This window comes from Perca fluviatilis, chromosome 6 (genome assembly GCF_010015445.1).
Source record: "Perca fluviatilis chromosome 6, GENO_Pfluv_1.0, whole genome shotgun sequence".
In the NCBI taxonomy this organism is placed as follows: domain Eukaryota; kingdom Metazoa; phylum Chordata; class Actinopteri; order Perciformes; family Percidae; genus Perca; species Perca fluviatilis.
Window position 1 is genome coordinate 26,975,366 of NC_053117.1, and position 27,846 is coordinate 27,003,211.

The 27,846-nt window shown below is 37.8% G+C and overlaps 1 protein-coding gene across 1 annotated transcript; it reads left to right on the plus strand.

Annotated features, from left to right (window-relative positions):
- The first annotated feature begins 5,979 nt into the window (after positions 1–5,979).
- Positions 5,980–27,279, plus strand: itga2.2 (integrin, alpha 2 (CD49B, alpha 2 subunit of VLA-2 receptor), tandem duplicate 2). The gene is given in 30 exon segments (XM_039804261.1): positions 5,980–6,109; positions 7,231–7,354; positions 9,910–10,019; positions 10,329–10,414; positions 10,991–11,105; positions 11,713–11,840; positions 11,955–12,103; positions 13,374–13,524; positions 14,462–14,625; positions 14,939–15,017; positions 15,734–15,872; positions 16,413–16,558; positions 16,659–16,802; positions 16,964–17,167; positions 17,262–17,392; positions 17,545–17,708; positions 18,231–18,382; positions 18,480–18,590; positions 18,907–18,992; positions 20,644–20,785; positions 21,093–21,176; positions 21,292–21,368; positions 21,465–21,548; positions 21,669–21,771; positions 22,155–22,265; positions 22,352–22,462; positions 23,829–23,942; positions 24,080–24,169; positions 24,420–24,536; positions 24,921–27,279. Coding segments are annotated over 30 exon segments (3,552 nt in total). The 5' UTR covers positions 5,980–6,063; the 3' UTR covers positions 25,011–27,279.
- The last annotated feature ends 567 nt before the right edge of the window (positions 27,280–27,846 follow it).

The following is a 27,846-nucleotide window of genomic DNA, read 5'->3' on the forward strand; positions in this document are numbered from 1 at the left end:
TTTTTATCGTAACGTCTCCTACTCTACTTCTCTCTCCTGTGTAATGATTACAGAAATATTTCCCAACTAGAAACAAGTCAGTCTGAACCAACTCTGCCATCATCTGGTGACTTTGTGTTTGTGCAACATTTCCCAGATGAGACCTACGAAAATCACCTCACCTCATAGTCAAATTACATGTGATTGTTTACGTCATTGCTATCAGGACAGCAAAGCATTTGCTTTGGAAATGCATTCTGTGTCATTACCGTATCTGTCGGTCAGATGACAGAATTTACAGTTCTGTGGGAGATTTGCGTAGATACTCTGGCGTGCTGATTTACAGTTGACTAGTAAGTGGAACGAGAAGGCTGATTTGAAGGCCCTGTGAGCTATTGTTTTGTGCATTATGCAACCCTTAATCTATCTGGTTCATTAGGAACAATAACAATTGGAATATTGATAGTAATTGATGATACATGATTGACATGAATACAAGTTAGTTGCTTTATATTTTTAGAGTGAATTAGTCATAGCTCACCACTTGTTTCACCCAGACATTCAGGGTTTGGAGACACACAAAAAAGACACCATCCCACTCTAATAATTTCATCCAAAACTGCAATAAATTCCTTTAGTGTTGTCTTGATTTTAATGTCAAGATTTAATGTTTTAATTTAATGTAATTTTTTGTATTAAGTTGTTCATAATTGATTGTGAGGAGTATGTGTAAATATATCTATATCTATCTATCTATATATGTCATTTTTGATTACTGAATACATTATTTTCTTGATTGCACATGCTATTTTGGTTTTACACTTAACTGAATCCATGTTTGCAGCATTTCCACTGCATAGTGGGTGAACATCGACAGTGTTTAAATTCAATTGTAATATTCAGGTTTAAAGTGCTTTAGGCTCGCAAAGGCCCATTTTACCAAAGGGTTAAAAAAAAGGCTCAAGGTACAGAATAAGATGACGGTGGTAACTGGGAATCTAATACAAATTCCAACAAATGAACACAAGTTACTAAGGAAGATCATGTTAAAATCTGTGCACATCTGCACCACGTGGTGACCAAGTTGAGTAACGTTATAAAAAATATTCGCTGTCAAGAAACTGCATCAGTTATTTAACTCAGGACTTATGGTACCAAGTAAAATTCTGAAGAAAAAATACTTTAAATTGAGCATTTTTCCATTGTGATATTGCTAATTGAAGAAAGGATGAACTTATTTTTACAATGCTGGTTTTAGGTTAGTGTAAATAAAGTCTTGCCATCAACACTTAAAGCAACACCATATACACCATACTTCACACACTCTGTTAAAACTGAGACAATCACATCATGTACAGTAGGTCAGTTGCAGGAAGCACATGATGGTAAACCTCCGAGATTCAAACATTCAAGATTACAACCTCCTAGTCTCGAGCCTTTCGAGTTTTTCTTACCACCACGTCTTCTAATCGTCACACCATTAATATTGTTCAAATTATGCAAGCTTCTGCCCTTCCCTTGGCTCATGCAGGCACCTTTATCGTACAAAGAAAAGATCAGGAGCATCTTAGTTGCCATGTCAGAAATTTGTCGTATGTGTTCAGATTGGCCTTGAAAATTCTTAGTGGTGGCCTGAGCTCAGAGGAAAATGACAAACAGACATACCATGACATTGCCTTACCCTCAATGACACACCACAGCTATTTTCCTTGCTACAATAAAGTAGCTCTTTTGTACTTTGTAACTCCCAGCACCAAGCATGCATGTATGTTGAAATTGTAAGACTCACATCTTGGATTACATCTAAGAATATTGCATTTTTCTCTGTGATACAGTCTATGTTTCTTTCATGTCTGTCACGGGTACAGTTTACTCAAGCATCCTGGTGACACAGCGGTGTAAGATGATGCATGCCATATAACCACAACAATTCTGGTTCCAGTATTGCTTGGGGTGTTAGTTGCATGTCACCCCCTGTCACATCAGGTGTCAAAACAAAAATCAGTCTTGGGACACTGCTTGAAGCTAGGTAGCATACTTTAATGTGGTTGTCCCATCATATTTTAAATGTAAGATATTGTTTTTAAAGCATTTTGTTTCACTGTACTGTTTTTGTACTGTATCAACGATGCCTCCCAGTGAGCTTATGTAAATTGTTAGCATCTGCCAATTGTTACTACTGTAGACCTTTTTTTGTTCAAATTGAAACACTCTCCCACAAGTCTGTTTCCAATTTATTGCCAACAAGCCGTTGTGGTACTTAAATAGACCGAGAGACTGATCATTGCGCGCTGTTTTACCGTAAACATTTTATACTGTATCTGGTCGTTTCATTATCTGGGAAAACAGAAATAATCTAATTAATTTGCATGAGAGTGCATTTTGAATGTGTGTGAGTGTGTGTCATCCATAAGGCATCATCTTGCTCAGATGAACTGCATTCATTACTTTTTTGCTTCTCTTGAGGATTGTTGAAAATGCACCTGTACAAATCTAAAGAAAGAAGAAGATTTTTTTGGTCACGTGAAAGGACGGTAGCTTCACCCACAAGTCACATTACCACAGTGTCTGTGTGCGGTCATTGACTCGTGAGCCCCTCTGAGCCTGTTGGATGTGACTGTCTGGCTCACAATAGAAACATGGAAAACTGGGGCCTTAAATTCCCATTGGTCAGCAGACGGGTGCGAAAGAGGGATTAGCTTTGTACGACAATCCACTCACCCAGACCTCTCTCTGTGTGTGTGTTTCTGTTTTTGTATTCATTTCTCTGCATACTGTATGTTGCATAATGTGGTTTTAAAACAGGAATTAGTGACAAAATCACAAAAACAGCAATGTTTTTCTTCTTCAGCATTTGTCTGAGAGCTATTCTATGTTGCCTGAGATGGAGTCTAGGGCTGAAGTCTGAATATCTGTAAAATGTAATGCCATAGCCCTGCAATGACCAACACGGTTGTGAGCCTTGTGTTTTGACAATGTAAGAGAGGTGTTGATTCAACTTTGAAACAAGTTTAGACAAATCGCCTTACGCGAAACCACACACTACCAAAGTAAAGACCTCTACATGATCAGTTTTCATCGGGGCTATTTCTCTGGAAGAAAGTAGCTCCAATGAAATGGATTATCCAGAGTAGTGTTTGAGCAACACAAATAAATTCAATTCACCTCTATTGTATTAGAGTGGTGGAAGAAATACAGTAAAACCAAAACTACTTGTATAGCAAGATGCCAACAAAAGCAACTGGGGAAATACTTTCTTTTTATAACGTGTTACAATAAAAAAAAAAAAAAGGACAAAGGCTCGTCCTGTGATTTAAAATGGGCTCCAGACATCCAGGCCAACTTCAAATGATTCATGGTCTTCCTCAGTGGGGATTTTTAATGACATGCCAAACGACATGCCCACACTGCTCTATTATGACAGGGCCTTGACAGGAAAATAGACCACATGCTTTGCTGTTTAAAGCTCCTTCCTTTGATTGTTCAACATAATTTAACAGAGTAAGCTGCCTAAAACTCTGCACTGTTGTCTGAAATAATGTATACAAGTGAAGCAATGCAGTATCCTGTTAAAGGGAGAGGGATATAACAGATGTAGTTTGCTTTGTGTAAAGTCACAACTTTTTTTCACTTCTGTGAAAAGTTAATGGTTCAGTTTGTCAAAGTCTTGGCAACATAAAAAAATCAGAAAGGAAGATTAGACCTTCCAGGAACCGTGCTGTGTCACTACCACACAAATGCTTGAACTGGATCATTTTGAATTCTCAAAGTGCTCCGGCTCACCAGATGACTTACACACGAATCATGACTGTAACAAACAGGATGAGCGTAGGGGTTCAGCTGCTGAATAGGGTTGTACGTTGCGTCTTCCAGGCTACAAGAACCTGTTGAATTGACTTAACTGAATCACAGGGTCGTTGCCTCCCCAAAGACTAGAGTGTAACTGGACACTGAAGTCTGATACATTGCATCAGGAATTCCAGAAAACTGTATTTTTTAGTATTTTTATCCAATTTAATTTGCCTCCTAACTCCCTGTGGCGCTTGTGTGAAATAAAGAAGTTTGCAGGCTGATTTTGAAGACCAGAGTGAGAGCCTTTAACACATTTTTGTGGTTGATGATATGAAAGCCTAAAGTTTGACAACTTATAGGGTACGCCTAAGTTCATAACTGTGATTTAAGATTTGACCGAAGGGTGGAGATAGCTAATGATGTTGAACTTTGTTATTAGTCAGTCATTTCATTGGTCTAAGCAAGGACGGCAATGCAGAAGCACCAAAACGTGTCTAAGTAAAATAAAGAGGATAGGGTAATACTGTTAGCCTACTGTATGGAATAAGTTCAATCGAATTAGACAAAATAATTAAGTCTTCAAGTTGCCTTGGACTCCCTATATGATGTGAGTTCAGTCAAATTCAGATTTTACACCAACAACTGTTGCTGTGCTTCTTTGCTCTGACTGTCATCACTTTTCCAACTAGCTGTGTCCAAGTCAAGGGGAGGTAATAAGACTGTGATTAGTAGAACTTTTGTAGCCTATTAGGACAACAGTGACCTTTCAAAGCAATACCACACTGTGTTCAATAACTAAATGGCATAATTATAACCACCAGTGTTATCCTGTAAAATGAGTGTTGTAAAAATGGTTGAACAGGGGATTTAAAGAGGCCTTTTATTCCCAACTGCTCCAGTCGAGCTGCTCAGTGGCCAACAGATCAGACTGTAGTGGGCAGCTTCCTGGTGTAAGTGTGATCATAGCGTTCCTGCAAGACAGTTTGACTCTCTGTGAAGTAAGTGAAGGTTACATTTTAAAAATCATATAGCAGCTGAGGCTGAGATATCCATAATGTTACTCCCTTTTATGTGTCAAGCTCAAAAAGTGCTGGATCCTATATTTCCCATAATGCAACCAATTTAGGATCTTTTAGTTTGACCCTTCCTGTCCCATTAAGTGCCCACATCTTTCAAATTCCACAACCCCAGTTCACAATGCAGGCTTTCTGTTAAAAAGCTGTAGCTGAGATAATGACATCATCATCATCAGGGTCATTCTTTTCAGACTTCCTCCAGAGCCACAGAAACCACCATACAACAGTTTTCACAGGCTGAGTCCCACCTCCAGTGACTAAACTAAATTAGTGGAGTTTCCCTTTAAATGATAATATTGAAATTCTTACTTACAGTAACTACATCTTGGGCTATTTGCTAACCAAACAATATGACATCAGATGGTGTAATAATCTGTCTGAGTATTAAGCAACAAAATGCACTCATTGAAAATTAAATGTACTTCAACTCGTTCACCATCCTGCACATTTCCTTTACACTCTTTTTGAGCACATATATAAGGTCTTACATCATTGTTTTCCAGTGAACGAAGAAGGCTCTGGTCATTCTTCTAACATCTCTCATGATAGACTTACTATTGTTTGGGCTTCAGTTAATAGGTTCTTTATATTCTAAATGTCTTATTATTCTTGTCTCAACCATAAGTCTCTGCTCTGCAATGAGTTGTAAATACAGAAAGTAGGCTTTAGGGTTCAGGATGATTAGAGATGAGACAACTAGTCTCGAATTGTTGAATGTTACTTGATGATGTGTATTTTTTATTTGACATCTGTTGATTTAAGTGTTGTTTGTCCACTCGTGATGTGGCTTTGGAATGGCGATTAAAAGAGCTTTAAATTAAGGCTGATGGGTGTGGACTTCTTATTATTTTTTGCTTCACTTTGAATTTAGATTAGTGTACACCTTAAGCATTAACATTACATGATTTGGACTTTAAACTTGTGATAGCATTCATCTGTCTGAGGCTCTTTTTCAGTTCTGATCACAACTGGATTTCAAGCTACAGGATGTGTCCCAATTGCCTTTACCCAGTCAGACTTTATTACACACTTCACTTCACACCCTATGACAATACTTGGGTCAAAGTTTGGATCGGCAGGTAAGAGGCAGAGCCTTGTCCTTATTTAGAAAGCGTGTCCGGTGCGTCACCGCTGAGTCTCCACGCTGCGCAGCCACAACTTTAACAAGTGCGGCGGCTTCATTTAATCACCTCATACAAATGGAATAAAGACAACGATGGAGTTCTTCTGGGGACATTTCTTCTTCACTATAGTAGTCATTAGTAAGTATTGAACATGTTATTTGGACTTTGAACGTGTTATTTTTTTATTTATTTTTTTACCATTCTCTCACGCGTAAAACGATATATCTTTTCGCCACAAATAGCGAGAGTTTTATATCGTTTTCATAAGAGTGGAGTCGGTAAGGTTTATAAGTCGTTCGTTATAGCTTTTAATGTTATTGTTCACTGTTTTCTTACACCTAAAACACGCCCGAAGAGCAGCAGACAGAGTGTTTTGCTTAATGAATCTGCCAGAAGTGCTTTTGTTTTGAAATCGATTTATCATCACCCTGCAGCGTTTCTTCCTCTGCCAACGATGTATGATCCAAAGTCAACCCACATGGATTAAATAGGACCAGATAGATTGTTTTACTGTGCATCACAGGTTTCTGCTCTGTAACCTGTGGAAGCTTTTAAACAGCGGCCAGCCAGAGACTTTGAATTATTCTCCTAAGCACATTTACCCCATTTTTGAAATGAAAGGAAATGTTAATGTGTTCTGGGGTTTGCAGAGCCCAAGAGGAGGCAAAGTGCTACTTTGTGCTGCAGGTAAACAGGCGTGGCAGCAGGAGGCTGTGCAAGTGAATGTCTGTCGAATCCAGTACCCATCCGCATTCCTCTGCCTGCTGATTGAGGTTCCCCTCAGGCAGGCTGATAGCTGAGCCTTGCCTGTATGGGCTTGTGGCTCTGATTCTGCAGGAAGACAAGCAAATTCCATGTCCTGAGGGGGCTCAAAAGGACTGTGTTTGAGGGTGGATTGTGGATAAACACAGTGTTTCGGGAGAATAATGACTATTAACAACAACACTATGTGAATAGAATGACCGTCATGAGTCAATCCGATGTGGTTTTTAAAACGTACATGATTCAGCCACAAAAAACACCCACTTGATTCAAAGGAGGAAGTCAGGATGGCTTAAATTGTTGCTGGAGATAAAACATTGAACCTCTCTCTCATAAACAAGCAGAGTCAGGATAATAATTTTAGATACACAAATAAGTAATATATGCAAAACAAAGATGATATAATTGGAAGTTATTAACTTATTAATTATCAGTAAAGAGATTTATATGATGTTGATCAGTCACTGTCATGCAACTTCATCTTTCTCCTTCACAAGCTGACAGAATCTGGAACTCACAGGCCTTCAACGTCGGCACTGCAGGTGCCAAGATTTTCAGCGGACCAGCTGCGGAAGAGTTTGGCTACACAGTCCAACAAGCGACCAACCATGAAGGCAAATGGTATTGATTTAAGTGTTTCATTGTCTTAGAGTCCTAGACTACATTGTTTGTATCACGTTTCCATCACAAACTGTGTCCTGTCCGTTCAGGTGCTGTAGCTTTCAAGTGGTGTCATTTATTTAGTTGATATTTCTTGGCCACCTCTTTGAAAGAGCAATAAATGTAAGGAAAATAATGACATGACATCCCCAGGAAATATAAATATGATGCAGAGAGCAGTTAACTCTAGAGGAAATAAGCTGCAGATACACATGCAGTGGGCCACTTTTATAGATACGCTTCCTTAGTACAAGCCTGTACACCAGAACGGGCTGAATTCCAGGTGCAATAAGGTGCCTGACATGCTCGATCTTGGTCCATACTGACTGAGTTTCAAACAGTTGTGTGCATGACAGCTGAGAAGCTGTGTAGCCTACACCAACTGTCATATTTCAGAATTTTTTGAACCGATATGTGCATTTGTGTCACATCAGGGAGAATTTTCCTGGTAGAAGTATCCATATTGCAAATGAAGGCCTGTTGCTGTAAAGAGATGGACCTGATTATCAGTAGTGTCTAGGTATTCTGTGGCATGTAAACAACTGTCCTTACTGTTACACTACCATCACTACCAGCCTGTGCTGTTTGCAACATAGAGCTCAGGTTTCATTCTCTTACCAAATTGTGACCTAGTCACTGTTCGTTGCAACAGACACCATGATTAAACAAACCCATCGCACTTCATTCGTGGCCAGTTCAGCCATATCATTTTGTGTTTCTACTGAAGGGAATGAAAATTGCATGGGTTTTTGCTTGATGCATTGCAAGGTTCAAGAGGCTGTGTGTCTGCTAAACACAGTTGTACACCACCTGTTTTTAGCTGTCTCTGTGGATGGCAATGTTGATCTGTCAATTGGCTGCTCTGTCCACGTTGGTCCAGACTGGAACAGATATGTCATCCATTGACTTTAGCAATACCACAAGGTTGACATTTGTGGGTTTTACTGAATTGTGAAAATGTTAGCATACCGGTGTTAGCATTTACTGTACGTCAAAGCACCAGTGTGCCTGAGTACAGCCTCACAGAGCCGCTAGCATGGCTGTGGACTTAGTAGTCTTGTTCTTGAACAAGTTTTTTTTGCAAAGTCCTCCAACCCCTCTCATTTACAAGACTGTCAGGAAATGTATTTAGTCTGTTATATCAGTTAAGTTTAGCACAACCAATACTAGATGTTTGAGGCCAATACCAATATTTAGTTTTAAAAAATTCAATTTTATCGGTCTAGCTTTACTGACAAGTTGATAATGCAATACATTGTTGAATCTTCTAACACCATCCTGGGTAAACTGTAGAATCTATAGTCTTAAAAATCTCTTGGTGCAAATTTTTTTGAGCTGCTACAATCTGCATGATTGTGTCACACAAACAATACTGTCCTGTTTAGAGCCTCTTAGCCATTTGTAAAATTTAGTTAAATAGTAACTAGGCTTCTCAGTGATGTCTGGATGTTGTGCACTCTGAGTCACAGTAGAGTTGACCGTGAGTTACTCATAGCGTAACATAGAGTTACTCATAGAGTAACTCACTGTCTTGTAGAGGTGTGTCCCGTGTGCTTAACTGGAGGAAGTGTATCTGATAGTGGTATCTGACTGTATATTCCACATTACTAGATAAAGCAACAGTGGTTCATCCTGTGTCCTGTGCCTTAACTAATGAAGAAGAATGGTAGGGGTGTGCAAAAAAATCAATTCACATTCAAATCGCAATTCAAGCTCTACCGTTTCAAAATCGATTCATATTTTTTAATGAAAAAATAAAAAAATTTATGTCTACTGCAATCACATGGGAAAAGTAACTACATTTACATACTGTGAATCGTTTTTTTAAATCGAGAATCGTTTTTGAAACGAAAATCGATAGTGAATTGAATCTTGAGTCTGAAAATCGAATCGTGACATTTTCAAAATCATGCACCCCTAAAGAATGGTTTGTCCCACTTCTCATGCCTTGTTTGACACTGTGGGGGAAATGACACTGTCTTGAAATTGGGTCGAAGTCCGGGGTCAGCCTTATAGCAGTATTGGGATTTATATTACTGCTGGTTCTGGATTTAACAGCTTCAAGCATCTGAATTCTATTAATTGGGAAAAGGTGTTTGAAGTTTTATTTTCTGTGTGAACTTGTAGAATCTTGTTTGCTGTTTCTTAAAACGTTAGAAGAATGCCTCAACTCTCTTGTTGGCACTTGCTCAGGAGAACAAACCACACAAACGTATACTGTTAGAGACTGATGTTTATGTATATTTTGTATTGCTTTTGTATTACAATTCACCCATAGATTACTGAAGTAAAGTTTGGTTCCTATATTATTTTAACTTTTACATAAAGTTGTAGAATTACTTTTGTTTTTGATATTACAAGAAGTTAAAATATAGAGAGAGCATCAAACTAATTGGATGAGTCTCATTGAACTTCTGTATGTAAAGCTGGTCCTGCACTTTACACAAAAAATTCAGACGACTCTTATTGCATGTTTATGAGAGTGGGGAAGAGATGGATATTATTGTTTTCTGTAGGCTCCTCGTTAGTGCCCCATGGAGTGGTTTCAGTGGAAACAGGAAGGGGGATGTTTACAAGTGTCCAGTCTCAGGGTCCAGAAACAGCTGTGACAAGCTCAATCTTCAAGGTAAGGTTTGGTGTTTTATTGTTTAACCTTTGACCTATCTGTCAAATATTGGTCGTGTACTTAAAATTCCTAAACAGAACTGAAAAGATGTGTCGTCTTAAAACATCTAGGAGGTCTCCAGACATTTATCTTTTTTTCTGTTTTGAAAATTAAATAGTAGATACAAATGATAGCAGTGTACAGCAAAGCATTTATTTTATTCATACATTGAGCTTAATATAATTGTATAAGTTTCAGATTCAACAACTAATTTCAGAACTTTAATGTACAGTAAGCGCTCATTTGTTTTCTTTGCCACCTTATCCACAGATTCTGTCAGTATTCCAGATGTTAAAAACATCAATGAAAAAATGTGCCTGGGTTTGACTCTTACCCGGATGCCTGCAGGGTTGATGGTATGTGTGTTTGCGTGTTGCGTGGGTTTTCATACTAAGGAAATCATGCTATTTCAGAGACTTGCAGATTTCATCTTTTCTTTTTAACCTGAAATAGTACATACAGTATTTCTCATGAATCTATTTCTTGTCTTTATTTTTGGTAATTGATTATGTTACTTGCATTAATGGAATATTCATAATGTTATAGTCATAAAAATACATGTTTAGTAACACAGCCTTAAAGTCCTGTCTGAAATATTGTAATCACAAGATGAGCACACTTTGATTCATATTTTCCTTTGAAATTTACATACAAATCTTATATATAGGTGGAAGGAAGTGTGTCAGTGGCTTAGCTACGGTAAATGAATTACTGCAGCAGGAAGTAGTGCCAATCCACTGCACAACTACTTGTGTTGCAGGTTTCACATTTTTGTTTTTTAACACTACAAACAGTTTAATATGAGTTAAGTCAAATTCATAATTAGTTATTAACAACAGTTTAATTCACTGTTAAACTCTGACATAAGACTTTATTGGGAGCTTTAAAGGCAGTGACAAACTTTCCATTAAGTCTCCTCTCATCTGATACAGATGTGCGGTCCTCTTTGGGGACAGCTCTGTGGCGATCAGGACTTCTACCCAGGAATATGTGCAAAAATGAGCCCCCTCTTTCAACCTCAACCTGCCTTCTCTCCTGCCATCCAGAGTAAGATCTGTTTTTTTTTTTTTTTTAATACAGTATGACTACAGATATTTTGAGCTGTATATAGTAAGATATCTTTCATGACAGGCTTCAGTTCATATCAGAATAGTATAAAACTATCACAGAGACTTACAGTCTGTTACAATGTTATGTCAGTATGTGTTCATGCCATCATGCCACCATCATTAGAGTTGGCTTACAAACAGCAACATTTCTAATGCAAGACCCTGTCAAGTTTGAATTATTCTTTCCAATTTGAGTTATTATATGTCTGCTGGGTTTATATATATTTTTACAACATGGCTCATCAATGATCTGCCTTTCATCAGCTACTTTTAATTCCTAAATGTAGGAGCTTTCTTGAACCCACCAAGAATAAAGTGTTTCTGCTTGCAGCCATTTTACCACATAATCTAATTTTAACAAATGAAAAAGGCAACTAACAGGTGTGATAAAATGTGATATATGTCCTATCTTAGGCAAGTTTCAAGACTGCAAAAGGGTAAAAAAATATTTCTGTGCTACAGGGAAGGGAGAAAATAAACTGATCAGTTCTGTTCATAACTTCTGCTTAAATGTATAATTATGTCCACTCTCATGACATTTCTAGCATGTGGAGGGCCTATGGACATCGTGATTGTTTTGGACGGCTCCAACAGCATTTATCCTTGGGATCCAATGGTCTCCTTCCTCAAGAAATTAATACCTGCACTTGACATCGGGCCCAAAAACACACAGGTGACATCATGTTTCAAAAGCCAAAAAAGGAAATGAAAGCAGAGATGAAGCAGGGGATGATGTTGTGGTCATTACTGACAGTTTTCTGTTTTATCACACCTTTTCTTATGCCAGGTCAGCGTCATTCAGTATGCTGTTGATCCCAAGATTCAAATCAGACTAAATGAGTATAAAACCAAAGCTACGTTGATCGATGCAACGTCCCGAATCACACAAATGTATGGTCAGTTAACCAATACCTTCCATGCGATCCAATATGCCAGGTTGGTGTTACACTAAAACTGCCTTTTATGCATATCTGTTTATTTATTTACTTATATGTTTGATGTTTTGGTTGATGGCTTTATTATTAAGGCCCGAGCACCGACATCATCGGTTTGTTATTAACCCAAATGAATGAATGAATGAACCCATTTTTGAGGGGCTAAACATGCTCAAACAGTTATGAGACTTTGCACACTTATCAGAAGTGGTGGAAATATCGAGATTCTGAGCCTAACAAGCCATCAACTTCCGCTAACATTCCATTGACTCCCATTCATTTTGGCGTCATTTTGACATGAATAACTTTACATCTGAAGCGTTTAAAGACTCTATTTGCCCATTGTTTATTTCTAAAGAAACACAATGGCTCCATTACCTTGTATCTCACGTTATGGCCCCGTCGCAGCCGGTTTTGCAAAAATAGGCTAATGATTGTGTCATAACCACGCGACTTTCTGTTGCACAGTAGAGAAATTACCGTATAGTCAGAAGAAGCTCGCAGGCAATCGGGGGGACGTGGAGGCATACAGTCAAGGGAGAAGCCCATTGAGAGTCCATGAAAGCATATTTCAGCAAGATTTTGCTCCTTCTCCTACGCTCATGGACAGCTCCTACTCATGCTCTCCGTCCCTGCAAGATTGGGAATGATTGAGATTTCTCTTGGCACAGCTACCAGAAGACTTAAACATTTCAGACAGGTTGCTCACGTCACATCTTCGTCTTCAAGCTCAGTTTGAGGCTGCGCAGTATGCTCAGCCATCACCGGAAAAGTGCTTCTAATTGGCTTCACTGGTCTCCATCGAAGTCTATGGCATCGCTGTGTCCATTTCTCTTACGTCTATGGGGTCTCGGTCTTGGGGGTGGTAAATAGGCTCGATAGTGCCCCCTACAAAATTTTAATAAAGTAGTCCCTGCTGTTAGTTTGATGTAGATGTAAGAGATTTGGCATATTTATCATGACTAGTCTTACAAAAAAGCCTCTTGGAGCCATACCCTACTCCCAACAGGAAGTTAGCCATTTTGAATTGAAAATGCATTTTTTTGGGATGTTTTTGACCATTTGCAGGCCTTGTACTTAAAAAAAAAAAGAAAAAGTTCAGTACATACGTTTTTCTTATAATTTGTCTGTCTGTTTCATTATTACCTGATTGAAGTTGTACTGATTTTGATTTTGGTCTGCCAATTAAAAAGAAAAGAGTTTTTAAAAATCTTTTATGAACAGTTGTTTTATTATAAAACCACAAACAGTACTGTGTCTGCTCGCTTCAGTCAGCAGGGATTCCATCAAAGTAACGGCGGTCGATCAGGTGCTGCCAAGGTGTTGGTGGTCGTCACTGATGGGGAGTCTCACGACGAGGATATCCGAGATACAGTTATTGCCGACTGTGAGAGACAAGGCATCACCCGCTTTGGTATCGCTGTAAGTAATGATCTGCCACTTACTACCAATTACTTACAATTTCATAATTTTTAGTTATCATTGTAGATGTGAATGATGCCTGCTGATTGCATATAGTAGCATTGGATGGCCTTGTTAAATTCTCACATGTTCTCAAATTTAGAGATTTGGTGGACTTTAAACTGCACAATAAATGTATAAAGAAAAAAATAAGATGCTTCCAGACTGTATTCAGAATTTTTTCCATATTAGAATGAGTCAGTATGAACTAGGAGGATTTCGCATGTTTACAATAAAAAATATTAAAACAAATACAAAATAAAGAACATTCAGTCAAAGGATGTAATTTGTGGAATAGTTTTTAAATCGAAAAGAAAATGTGTAATACAAAAATATGATGATTAACAAATATTCAACTGAGGTATGAACACTAGTATGTAAATTAAAATTAATCTTTGATTGGGACTTTTGTGTTATGTATAATATACATGTATTTTTGTATAAATCTAAAGGGGAGCTGTACAAACTTATTGTAATAAAAATATAAAAAGGTTATGGATAATAAGCTAAAGGCTGTTTTATGGTTCTGCAGAGGCTCCACGTAGAGCTTTTGCCGTAGCCTACAAAAGTGGCCTGAAGTTTATATTGTTGTTTAAGGAGAAGGAGAACCCGGAAATGAGCTGGGGGAAATGCAACGCTACCAAACCACGGCAGAGCGACGTGTGTTGCCGCGAAGTGTAGTTACATTTTTTGAGAGGTGCATGTCAGGCTACGGCGTAGGGTCCGGCATAATAATAATAATAGTGAAAAATGACAGAAATAAACTAACTAAACTAAAATTACTATGCCTGAAGCTTATATTGCCTACATTTCTGATTGAGTTGCAGTTTGACGTGCGAGTGTAATTACCTAGACCTCTTTTTCCTCTTTGCAATCCTGAATTTGTGGTGTTTTCTAGGTCCTGGGTTATTACACCAGAAACAACATCAACACAGACAACCTGATTAAAGAAATCAAATCCATTGCCAGTCTGCCCACAGAGAAGTACTTCTTTAATGTGTCGGAAGAGGCAGCCCTCTCCACCATTGCTGAAAAATAAGGGGGGCGTTTTTTATATAAAAAATTTATTTTTTTTTTTTTTTTTACCATTGCTTGCTAGAACATTGGGGAGCCATAAAAAAAAAAAAAAAAATATTTTTTTTTTGCCTTCTTGTCCCGCACGGCTGTATGTGTAATTTACTTGACACTGCATGTTTCTTCATGTACTCTTTCCAAGAAACTTATTCAAGTTTGTCACAACTTGTCTGTCATAGCTGAAGATCCCAAGAAAACCAAAGAGAAAATGTGTTTTTTATACACATCTTGCGTTTTGTCTGATTCTTGATCTGCTCCATTGTTTTGATCCTTGTTTTAACATGATGCTGTGTTCCCACACAGGCACTGGAAAAGGGATGGGCAACTTCGAGATGGAGATGTCCCAGGTCGGATTCAGTGCTCACTACTCCAGCAAACAGGTACAGAGCACTGGCTTGGACTGTCTTTTCTATCAATTGTGACAAAGCAAGTTGACATGGTTTTTACACTCAAACTTGCAAAAGCACTGCGGCAGAACATGTGGTTGTGTGTTGCTTGTGGCAGTGTGAAATAAGATAAAGGAAGTCCAGTTTGAAGGCTCATCCGAGATGTGTCAATGCTTGCGAGGAAACGAAACAAATTAGCACAATTCCACAAAGTACATGCTAAATGGTATTCTACAGTATAGTGCCTGCTTTGTGCGCTCGCATGTATTTGGCCAAAGCAGTGTGTTGATGGATGGCCACCAGTTTCAACTATCAAAGCTATGAAAATATTTATGATAATAACTAAATGCAGTAATGTATCCCTTATTTATAACAGCTATCAAAATACCATATGTGAACATAGTTTGAAGTGACAATAAAGCAGATCACAGAATCTGACTGGTGAATAATGGGAACCCACTGTCCCTTCACCACAGCTTTCCTGCTGTGCCAACGCAGCGTGCTCACTAAAAAGAAAGAGGAAGCTGCATTTTTCTATACCAAACTTAAGCGGTTGCCTTTTACGATAGAATCTGTTCTGTTCTCAGAATGTTCTCCATTTGTGGTTTTTACTTGGAAACTCAGTAGAGCAACCCAGACAAAATATGAATTCTGTGATCTACAGTAGTATTTGGTATCTGTTGACTAGTCTTTGACCTGTGCTTTTTAAGGATGTGATGATGCTGGGAGCAGTGGGAGCCTACGCTTGGAGCGGGACTGTGGTCCATCAAACAGGGTCAAAAGTAGACATTCTCCCTTTCTCAGCCTTTGAGGGAACCCTTCAAGACAAAAACCACAGCTCGTTACTGGGTATGAGTTTACAGTTGTCCTCTGCATTTATTTGACCAAGTTTTGATTCTGTTACTTTAAATCTTTGCATGAAACAATTCATGAATAGGAGTCAAGGATGTTGATCATTCTATACTGAGTATTCATTTTACTATGTAGCAGATGCTACATAGTTAAAGCCAGTATGTTTCCTGTGCCCTGATAACTGAAATTTAGAAATAAGTCAACCTCATCAGATAGTTCACATTTAGAGTACTTTTAACATCACACCATATCTCCCTTCCCTGACCTGATATATTTCCTGATTTTAGTAATTATACCTTTCAAATAAATGTATGGAGTAAAAAGTACAATATTTCCTTCTGAAATGTCGCAAAGTAAAAGTAGCAACAAAACAAAATGAAATACTTTACAGCAGAGTACAGTTCTTGAGTAAGTCAAGTCAAAGTGTTTATTGTCATTATCATGGTTAAAAACAAGTTTCCTTGTACAATGAAATTAAATGTACTTAGTTCAGATGTATGTTGACTAGTAAAATGCGTTATTTGTTGTAATTTCCAGGTTATTCTGTCACCACACTGAGCGATGGGTCTACAGAATACTTTGTGGCTGGTGCACCTCGCTCCAACCACTCTGGACAAGTTATCGTGTACACCGTCAATGCCCAGAAGCAATCTGCCATCATAGACTCAGAAAGAGGAAAACAGGTAGATATTAGATGATGTGGTATTCACATTTTCCCCAGAAACACATGTAGAAACAAATTTAACTCGGCATCATTAAAACAGTTGGCAATTGTTGTCCTAGATCGGGTCATACTTTGGGAGTGTCCTGTGCCCCCTGGACGTGGACAGAGACGGGGTGACGGACCTCCTGCTGGTTGGTGCGCCCATGTTCATGAGCGATCTGAAGAGAGAGGAAGGCAGGGTCTACCTCTTCTCTGTCACCAAGGTAAACATGAGAAACACGTTACACACTGACTGTACTGTAAGAAAAGTTAAAGAGATATACTCAAAGCTGGATTACATTTGTAGTTTTCTTGAATTTAAAGGAAGTGTAGCATGACGTGTAGCTCCACCAGCCACATATGTTCCCTGTCTTATGATCTGAAGGGTATACTGAATGAGCAAGGATTCCTCAACGGTCCGCCCCCAACTGAGAACGCACGTTTTGGGATGGCCATCTCTGCCGTTCCTGACCTGGACCTCGATGGTTATAATGACGTTGTAGTAGGAGCCCCACTAGAAGACACAGGTAAAGGTGTCATCTACATCTACAACGGGCAGCTGAAGGCATTAAACAAACAGTTCTCACAGGTATGGAGAGAAATTAATAACTGAATGTATATCAGTTAGTTCATTAAACTCTGTAATAATGAGAGCGATCATCATTGTTGATCATCGGTTTCAGAGAATCTTTGGCTCCAAACTGGATCCTCAATTGCAGTATTTTGGAAGGTCCCTGGATAGCTACATGGATCTGAATGATGATACACTCCCTGATATTTCCATTGGTACATATGGCAAAGTGGTGCAGCTCTGGTAAGTAAGGCAATGTGTAATAAACTGTGAAAGATAAAAAATTATGTAATGATTTACCACATTATATTATTTTTATCAAGTTCAGTAAATTAACCCATTATTTATAGAATCTGCAAGGCTGGTGATAATTTAAAGTTCCGCTTGGTTTCCAGGTCCAGAGGTGTGGCGTCTGTCTCGGCTAAAGCTTCTTTCAACCCCGATAAAATCAACATTTTCAACAAACCCTGTGACATTAATGGACGCAAGCTTTCATGTTTCACCACTAACCTCTGTTTCAGTGCTGCATTTAGGCCCAAGAACCCTGTTGGACCCATTGGTAAATCTGATTAGCTGTTAGGCTTCTCAAGAATAAGTACAGTACATTCCTGTTACTTAAAGTAATAGTTTTGGGAAATGCGCTTTGCTTTGTTTGCTTTCTTGCAGTGAGTTGATGAGAAGACCAGTACCACTCTCATGTCTGTACGGTAAATATGAAGCTACAGCCACTAGTCAGTTAGTTTAACACAAAGAATGAAAACAGGTAAAACAGCAAACCTGGCTGTGTCTAAACGTAACAAAAATCCACCTTTAAACAGCTTTTAAAGCTCAGTGCAAAAATGACAAGTTGCAATTTACTGGTAGGTGGATTTGTTACCTTCAGACAGAGCCAGGCTGGCAGGTTCCCCGTATTTTCAGTCTTTATGCTAAGCTAAGCTAACTGGCTGCTGGCTATAGCCTTATATTTAGCGTACAGACACGAGAGGGGTATCAATCTTCTCATCTAACTCTCGACAAGAAATCAAATTTTTCCCAAAATGTCATACGAAAAAAAAAAAATGTTGTACTCTTCTTCTTTTAGATATATCTTACACTTTGACTCTGGACGCGGACTTGCATGCTTCACGAGTGATGTCAAGAGGACTGTTCACTAAAACCAACGAACGCTTCCTCACAGAAAAGGCAAAAATATCATCTGCGTCCCTGTGTCGGGACTACCAGATTTATATTCAGGTAATGGATGAAAATCATTTTTTTTGCAGTCTTCAATGATGAGGCTTGTAGAGAAATTACTTCAGCTTTATTTGTCCATGTGTTGGTTCTTCAACAGGAGGCACCAGACTTTGTCAATTCCCTCAGTCTGAAAGTAGAAATCGAGCAGCAGAATGCAGATGTGAACCCTGTCCTCGATGTGTTTTCTGGAAGTGCCTGGGAATTCTTTGTGAGTGACTGATACAATACATGGTATCTCTGAATCTGGGTTTATTTGTTTATAGTCTTTTTCCTTCAAAGGTCTACAGGAAACAGATTAGGTGATGCACGCGCTCAGATTTACACACTGTGTGTTTTTCACCATCAAGATTAAAGTTCACCCAATGCAGTAAAATATAATACATTTCCTTTATGTGTAGAGATTCTAGAAGAATAGGCCTCTGTTGAAAATACAGCCTTTGAAGAATGTTATGTTTTTGTACAATGTTAACATAATTATAGTATATAGATAGTATAGTAATATAGTAATAATGTTATTGTTTCAGATCCCCTTCACAAAAGACTGCGGCTCTGATGACGTGTGTGTCAGTGATCTGGTGCTGAGTGTAAAGACAGCCACAAAGGCGTCCAGGTGAGAATCACTGACCTGTTTGTGTGTAATGCAAGATGTAACATGTCATACCTGCTGTCCGTTACATGTACAACATACAGTTTATTGGACTCTTTAGAAGATATTCTCTGTTTCATGGTTTCTCTTAATGTGTGATGGTATCCTCAGGATAAAGAATTTTGTTGTTCATTCAGGGTTAATGTTGAGAGTAGAAATAATGATATGCGTGAGAGAACAAGCTCTGGCAATGACAATGTCTTTCTGTACTATGAGTCATTTGTGAAATGAGCATAAACGTTTAACTTACAGGCCCTGAGGACCTATTTTCTCAATCAGCTTCTTACTATAAGGAATGGGGCCTTAAAACCCAGTCTTTTGATTCTTTTACATGATATATTTCTGTATTTATGTTTTAATCTGTGCTCTTCTCACAAGTTTGAGCTGGGTAGAGCTCTGTTGAAGAAAGGTGAAGTTATGTTGTACGTCCATCAACCAGTAAGAATGTAATAATATTTTAATCAGAAGCTGACGACAGTTGGGTGGTGCAGCTCTGAAAGAGACAAATGAAGTAACTGAGGGTTTATGTGTTAAACTCTTAATATATAAAACTAGAGAGAATAAAGTATGTTTTTTCTGAACTTGAATTTTTGATTGTTGAACCTGAATATTTAATGTTATGAACACTTAGTTTTCTTGGGCTTGAATCCTTTGATGTGAAGGTGTGAAACTGATTCTTACAGTCAAAGTCAGAGACTATAATGATAAATTCTCACTGTTTTTGTCATATATTTTTAAACAGGACTATGTACCTAAAAGCCCCTCTAGCAGCTCCTGGAGGCTGTACTCAGCACTACCGTCTACACTACCATCCTCAAAGCCCTGTATTTTCCTAGCAGGGCTATCAATCTTGACGACAAGTGTGAAATAGTTATAGTGTCACATAAAGGCAGCTAATAGTGTATACATTTATATAACAGAGAGAAAAGAATTGTGTGAAGACCAAATTGGCTAAATGTATCTATTTAATGTTATGCCCTGGTAACTCCTAACAACCATTACACTATTTTCTATTTTCTCTGTTTTATGAGTCTCTCTTAATTGCCAATAGCTGCAGAAAATTTGTTTTTCAGTTTATACAGCAACTTCATAGCCCATAAAATGGTCGGGTCTGACTTGTGAGCTTGGAAAGAACTTACAATGTTTAGGTGATATGTGCCCAAAGAATGAACTTAGATGAAAGGATATGAACAAGGACTTTTCAGAGACTTTAAACACTTTCACACACATTTGATCTTTTGTGGTTTTGCAGCTGCTATTCATTCTCACATTTGTAGACTTGGCTGTATGCTTCTGTTTTTGCTTCTCAATCTTAAGGAAGGGCATGTGATCCATTCCTACATAAAGACTGTATTGTGCATTTTAAGGTGGAGGTAGATTCAATAGTGTTTATCTGGATAACTTCACTTTTAGGTACTGTATGTCTCTACTGTATTTGTAGATGTTACAGGAAAAAAGAGAGATCTTTTAAACAATATAAATAAATTCCTTTTTATTCCTGTCCCTCTGTTCATTAGACAACTTTCCTACTGTGAGTATGCGCCTTTAATCTGTGACACACACAAATGAAATCATGTGAATGCAGAGTACAGTAACTTGAGCTCTTGTGTTGCAGCTCAGCTCCCGTTCTGGTCAGCGCTAATAACCGAGAACTGTCATTTGAAGTTGTCGTGAAGAACAAAAAGGAGAACGCGTATAACACTCAGGTCTTGGCCACTTACTCTGACAACCTCTACTACTCCTCCGTCTCTCCTCCTGTGAGTAAAAGAGTCTTCAATGAAAACTGTCTAAGTTGACATGATGCTAATGAGTTTTTAGGCAGTTTGCAACATAACAGTCACCAAATCACACTTACACTAAATAAATGCATCATTATCATATCATTAAGCAATTTTAATTAATCCAACCCATTATTACTTACTAAAACGATAAATAAAAGAGTTTCTGTACTTTTCTGTTATTATTTGAATAACACTAAAATATGTTCAGCCTTATGGTAATGTATTTTCAGTGTAATAAAGCCATATAGCAGTTATGTACTATTCTGAACTGTAAAATTTACAGACGGATGAAGTCAAATGCACTTCAACACAAACACAAGCCGTCACCTGCCAAGTGGGATACCCAGTATTAAAACAAGACCAAGAGGTAAGTGCAAAGATCTTTACGTACATCAACAATTTTGGACTGATTTGCCTATACAAAATTCTTTGTTTGACTAATTATGGTAAACAATGCAAAACATCCTATTATTTAATTCCAGGTGAATTTTCGGATAAATTTTGATTACAATCTTGATCAGCTGCAAAACCGAGCCGAGGTGAAGTTTGAGGCCAAGAGGTACACTGAATGAATTAGAAATTCAATGAAAAATTGTGTCTCTTAATTGAAATAATCGAGATGTAATAATGTTCTGTACCTTTTTTTTCTTTACAGTGATGGTAAAGAAGAAATACCTGCAGACAACAAAGTGGACATATCCATTCCTGTTCGATATGATGCAGGGATTGTTTTATCTAGGTGATTTCATTATTTTGTCACCTTAACATAATTTTTTTATATTTTAATCGCACTCTAAAATTGACAATTGAAGATGGCAAATACGTTAAAGTGTTGATTTTTATGGTGTCTTTGTCCTAGGCAGTCAAATATCGATTTCTACGTGGCAGATGCTGCAGTTCCCGTGGTAACAACGGTGGCGAGTCTAGATGACATCGGCCCAGAGTTTAACTTTACAGTGAAGGTGCAATACATAAGAGATTAGAAAAGATAAAACTTTATTGTCTGTTCACACCAAACATTTTCTTGCATCGTCTGCTCCAACAATCAACAGATAACTATAATAATTACAAATCACAAAAACTAAAAAACATCTATATGGTCACCCAACAAACATCTGACACACCTTTCCACACACACGCACACACACTGGCCTTTTAACGCACACACACCTATTTATGATTGTCCCGCAATAATAATACAGATCACGTGTGTGTGTGTGTGTGTGTGTGTGTATGTATGTGTGTGTGTGTGTGTGTGTGACAGAAAGTTGTGTCATATGTTATATATATATATATATATATATATATATATGATAAAATGTATTAAAACAAATTGTATTTAAAGGTTTCAACAAGTAACTTCCCCATCAACCTCGTGTATCTGACCATTGCTCTGCCAGTGACCACTAAAGGTGGAAATCAGCTCCTCTATATTACCAGTGTGGACACACAAACTGTGAGTACTCAGTTGCCTTGTACTGTATGATTCGGAGTGTGTCAATTATCGATAGAATAAATGACCCAAGGATTCTCCACCTGTAGGGAGGTGCTGTCAGCTGTGATTCCAGCAGCTTGGTCGATCCTCTGAAGATCGGAGTGAAGAGCCACAAAGTGTCCTTCTCTGAGGAGAGTCTCCGAGGCATGCAGAAACTGGTCAGTCATTTAATGTTTTGCATATTTTTCTCTTTATACATGTCAACTTTCTGAGACGTTTCTTTGGAGACAGCTTCTTGTGTAACATTTTAACATGCATCTTAGAGAAGCTAGTCATGCACTAGTCTCGCATTGCCAATCCTATCTCCACAGCGCTATGGAGTAAGGTCTGGCTCCTCCACACATACATTCTGAGACAGGAGAAAAAAAAAACGATGGATCTGCAAGGACCTTGTTTTGGTGGAACATTTGCAACCCCGCTAAAGAAAACACCACATACAAAAATAAGTGAAGTTAACTGTTTACACAATACAATAACGTCAGCTATTTAAATTAACTGGATACATTGTTAATCGTAATTTTCTCTTACCAGTGTATTGCCGTGCGTACTTCGTCCACAGCAGTTCCCACCAATCGGTCCCAAAATGTCCCAGTTAGAGAGTAAATGCCGTAAACACATTATTTGTAAATCTTTACAATCATTCCTCGAAAGAACCAAGCAGGCCTGCCATTTTCAGCGTGTTGCGCAAAGTTTGTTGTTGTTTCCCGAAGCAAACAGAGTTTCAGAACAGCAACACACAGAGATGGGAAAGTGAGGGACATTCCTGCACCTGAAACACGCATTGGATGTACGTTAATTATCCTGGAAATTTACTTCTGTTGATCCAGTCTAGTGATGCACTAATCTAAATCTGCACAATGAGGTACCTAATGTAGCCTAGATTATTTAGCATGTAATATAATAAAGTAATAAATAGTTTCATTTTCTCATGTATTTGTGATTAGATGCATAATTCGTGTAGCTTTATATTTTTTATAAAGCTGCAAACTGCATGAACAGATGTTCAAGAAACTTTTCCTTCTATTGTCATTAACTTGACAGGTCCTGAATTTGACATGTATTTGATTTGATAATAAAAACTTGGAACAATTTGTTACGCATGTTCAGAGTAGATTGGAGTAGCTACAGCCTAAACTTTTTTTTAGACTTTTTTTAATACAACAAATCTGTATCAAAGTAAAACAAAATAATTATCATCCCCAATGGCATCAGGAGTGTGTGCAACCAGTCAGTGCTGTATTATAATCTGTGACAGTATTTTTTATAAAGCTGCAAACTGCATGAACAGATGTTATTCATTTTTTGTTTTGTGTGTTAAATAGAACATAATAACTTGAATATATATTGTACTGTACTTTGTACCTCTAAATCAGCTAACTCATATCATTTTGACTGTATCTATAGCAGAATATAATTTTTTGTTTGTTTTCAAATATCCCAAATGCAGAAGAAATTTTAAGTAATTTAAATATTAAATATATACATTTATTTCCTTTTGTTTATGTTTTTTTTTTTAACTGACAGGACTGCAAGAGCGCAAAATGCGAGTATATAAAATGCATCCTCAAGGACACTGAAGTCAAAAGTGACTACTTTGTGAAAGTTAAAACAAGGATCTGGAGTGGCACATTTATTTCGGTAAATATGTTCACTAATAATTTGTTTTATAATACTGGTCTGGTGGATTTGTATGCTTTTATTACCATTAATTCTCTTATATGTTGCTGATGAATGAATTCACGCCGATGCTTTTCATTTGTATAAATGTGTCATAGGCCACCTATCAGACCATCGAGCTGACCTCCACTGTTGATGTCGAGACCTCCGACCCCAACCTGCTCATTATCGACCTCAAACACCTGCCAGTAAGATTTGGATTAAATGTCTCACATAAATTAATTGAAGAAGGAAGAGACTTGTGATATTGAACACATTTTATCTGTAATGTACACCATTGTGATATTTCAGTTTTTTCTGTCCTTTTCTGGGTTTTTTTCCAAATTCATTTGGCATAGTCTGACGTGTGAAGTATCTGTTTAATTTTTTGTTAATCATGCCATATCTGAGTGGGACAGATCATGTAATGACCTCTCCTGTCCTGCTGCTGCTGTCCAGGTGGTGGTGACAGTCAGTAAACCTGGAGAGAAAGGTGACGTTCCAGTGGGAGTGGTAGTTGGCAGCGTCATTGCCGGACTGCTGCTGTTGGCTCTGGCTGTTGGACTGCTGTGGAAGGTAACTGTCTGTTTACAATATGGTGAAAGTAATAGTAACATAGAGAGGAACATCAGTAGATCATTTTGATCAGTTTGAACAGTTTACCTCTGACAAGTTGAGAATTTGGAATAAACCTGATTTGTTATCATACTGTAGAAATGTGCATCTGGATAGATTGACAGGATAACTTGATTTGCTTATCACCTACTATGCAACATAATGTATATACAGTATGCATTATGGATACAATAAAAATAGGCTATGTAATGTGCATTATGGATATATTCTTAAAGAAAATTGACCATCTACTGGAATCTCTTGTAAAATACTTGTTTTATTTATTTATTTATTTTTTATAAAACTACTACAAATGTGTCTAAACTGAATCTGTTTACTTTCTAGTTTGGGTTTTTCAAAAGAAAGTACCAGCAGCTTCAGAGGGAGGCCGATGACGACGCGCAGAGCCACGCACATGTTGACGAAGTGCTGTGAACTGAAGAGAAAACCTGCTGCCTTTTCTCTTCACTGGAATGTTTCCAGTGTGGATACTGGTACTTGTCACTGGTTCTCGTAAAGTACAAATGGACTACAGTTCAATCACTGGAAGTTGGACATTTGAATAAAATGGAAGCTGTTCAGTTTGAGGATAACTGGGATTCGATACTCTGTCCATTTTTAGAGAGGATTAATGTTATGAGTCTTTATTTTTAAGCTTTGTGGCCTTTACATTGACTACTTGCTGTTATGCACTGACTTTGAATAATTGTAAGAACTGTATTTTTTCCCAACATGACAGAACCATATACAGTACTTGTATTGTACTTGAGTTTTACACTGTAAAGCGATCTAATTCATCCATCGCTTTTTGTTTTGACAACTTCTGGGCAAAATGATCGAACAATCTTATATTGAATATAGCTCATTTGTCAAAACATTGACCTTTTTATCGGACAGTCTGTAGCATAAACTGCCTTGAGATTAACTGTCACTTCTGGCACTTTCTTGCATTAAGACTATTGCTATCAGTATTTTAAATGCAAATAGGAAACAATAACTATCCTGGAAAGAGTGAAATCTGTCATTCCTCTGTTCCATTGTGTTTTACTGTATATACTGTAAGATAAAATGATCTTTCATATTGGGTTTAATACATGAAACGATTAGAGGCGATATGGGTCCATGGACTAGCTAATTGTGGTGGTGTTGTTGTTGTTGTTGTTGTTGTTATTGTTGTTGTTGTTATTGATTGATTATGATATTGGTGATATTTTGTTGTTGTTTTTACCACTAATAGAACAGCTTGTCAGGTATGAATGTTTTAGTAGCATATTGTGTTTTTTATAATATGCTGGTTATTTTTTGAGTCATCGATTAATGGTTTTGCCCATTCAATTTCAGAAAATAGTTTCCTGGTTCCAAGGTGAATTATTTCAAATTGGTTGTTGTTTGTTGTCCAAACCCTACATTACTGCCATATAAGACAAAGGAAAGCAATTTGAAACAGCAAATGTTTGGGATTTTTTTGTTCTAACCATTAAATTGATTATCAAAATAGTTGCAGATACATTTTCTGTTAATCAACTAATTGATTCAGCTCTAATAATGTTTATCTGTAGGCCAAAAGGACACAGTGCCCCATGTGCAAATATTTTTCACTACAGAGAAAAAGTGTCAAAGATGGTGCATGATGGTTGCCAAAACACCAACCAGGTTAATTTACTCCCTAAAAACACCTAATCTGTACCTTTGTTTCTTTCTTACAGTAGGCAGTTTGAGAGAGTGAAGTGAATCCTGCAGGATCTAAATGTGTATTGGCACAGCTTTGCCACTAGATGGTAGCATGATATAGATGACATGTTGGTACTGTTGAGTATTTTTTCACTGCTCTGTTGATGACTTAAACACTCCATGCCTCTATCAATTAATGCATTCGAATTTATGACCCATTTTGGATTGTGTTTCTCCTCTTCTCTCCTCTCTGGTCCCCTCTCCTAACCTGACCCAGCAAGGAACCGTACTTGGACCACTTCCTTCCAAACGTCAGTACAATTGAAGTTTTCCCTCAAACTCGATTAATTTCCTATCACATTTTTGACTGTCGTGTTCTCCCACAGTCAGGTTAGTTTTTCCCTTGACTATGTTGGAATGTGTTTCTGAATGTTTTTCCTTTGAATGAGCCAAGTAACTCCAGCACCCAGCAGAGTCTTTAGCATTCATTTCTCTGGATCTGGCAAGGTGGAATATGCTATTTGTCTCTCATAAGAAGCATATTTTTTGGGGAGCCTGGGCTTGAGCTTTTCTTGTTGGAGGGGATATAGAATTTGACGATTGAAATGCTCTGTTTCACAATTACTGATGTATTGATTGTGAAATAGCCTTTTGATTCTATCTATATGTGTGCAGGGAGCTTTGTGGAAATGGTCGATGAAATGTGATACAATGGAAGTGTTTGAACACATTTGTAGATTCATCCCTCTTGGGTTTCCTGCAGATGATTTGCAGTTCCAGCCAAACAACTGACCCATGCCACAATGGGATGATTGCTCACAAATCGCTGCAATGTTGTAAATCAAAAATGATGTCATAGCAAATTATTTAATATCTGTTTGCCTTGTTTTGCACTTTGAAAGACCGTTAGTGTTACCTATCGGTTTCATTGTAACTACTTTTAAGACATTTTACTTTTACTTCTATTGTCATTAACTTGACAGGTCCTGAATTTGACATGTATTTGATTTGATAATAAAAACTTGGAACAATTTGTTACGCATGTTCAGAGTAGATTGGAGTAGCTACAGCCTAAACTTTTTTTTAGACTTTATTTAATACAACAAATCTGTATCAAAGTAAAACAAAATAATTATCATCCCCAATGGCATCAGGGGTGTGTGCAACCAGTCAGTGCTGTATTATAATCTGTGACAGTGATTTTACTTATAGTTGCGAACAGATCCTATCAGTGCTTTCATCAATCATTCGCTGCATGGGTATGTTTGAACCAAATTCAGCTCAGAGCCTGGGACAGGGAGCACTGGTTGTCCCCCTGCTGATGCCATTAATGGCTTCAGGAGAACAGCCAGCACTTTAAAGTTGATACAGCAGGGAAGAAATGTTCTCGCATGTCAGGAAGTGTTTTGGAAGCTTCTGCTCTTCAAAGACTCTGATATCACAAATCACACACACCACACGCTGAAGGATTTGCCAAACATAACTCAACATCAAATAAACATTTTTAGATTTGTTGAAAGAAGTAATCGTCACAAAAACAAGTGACATGAAAACGTTAAGGTTCATGCAGCTTTCGGTTGGCTCAGACATTCAATTGTTG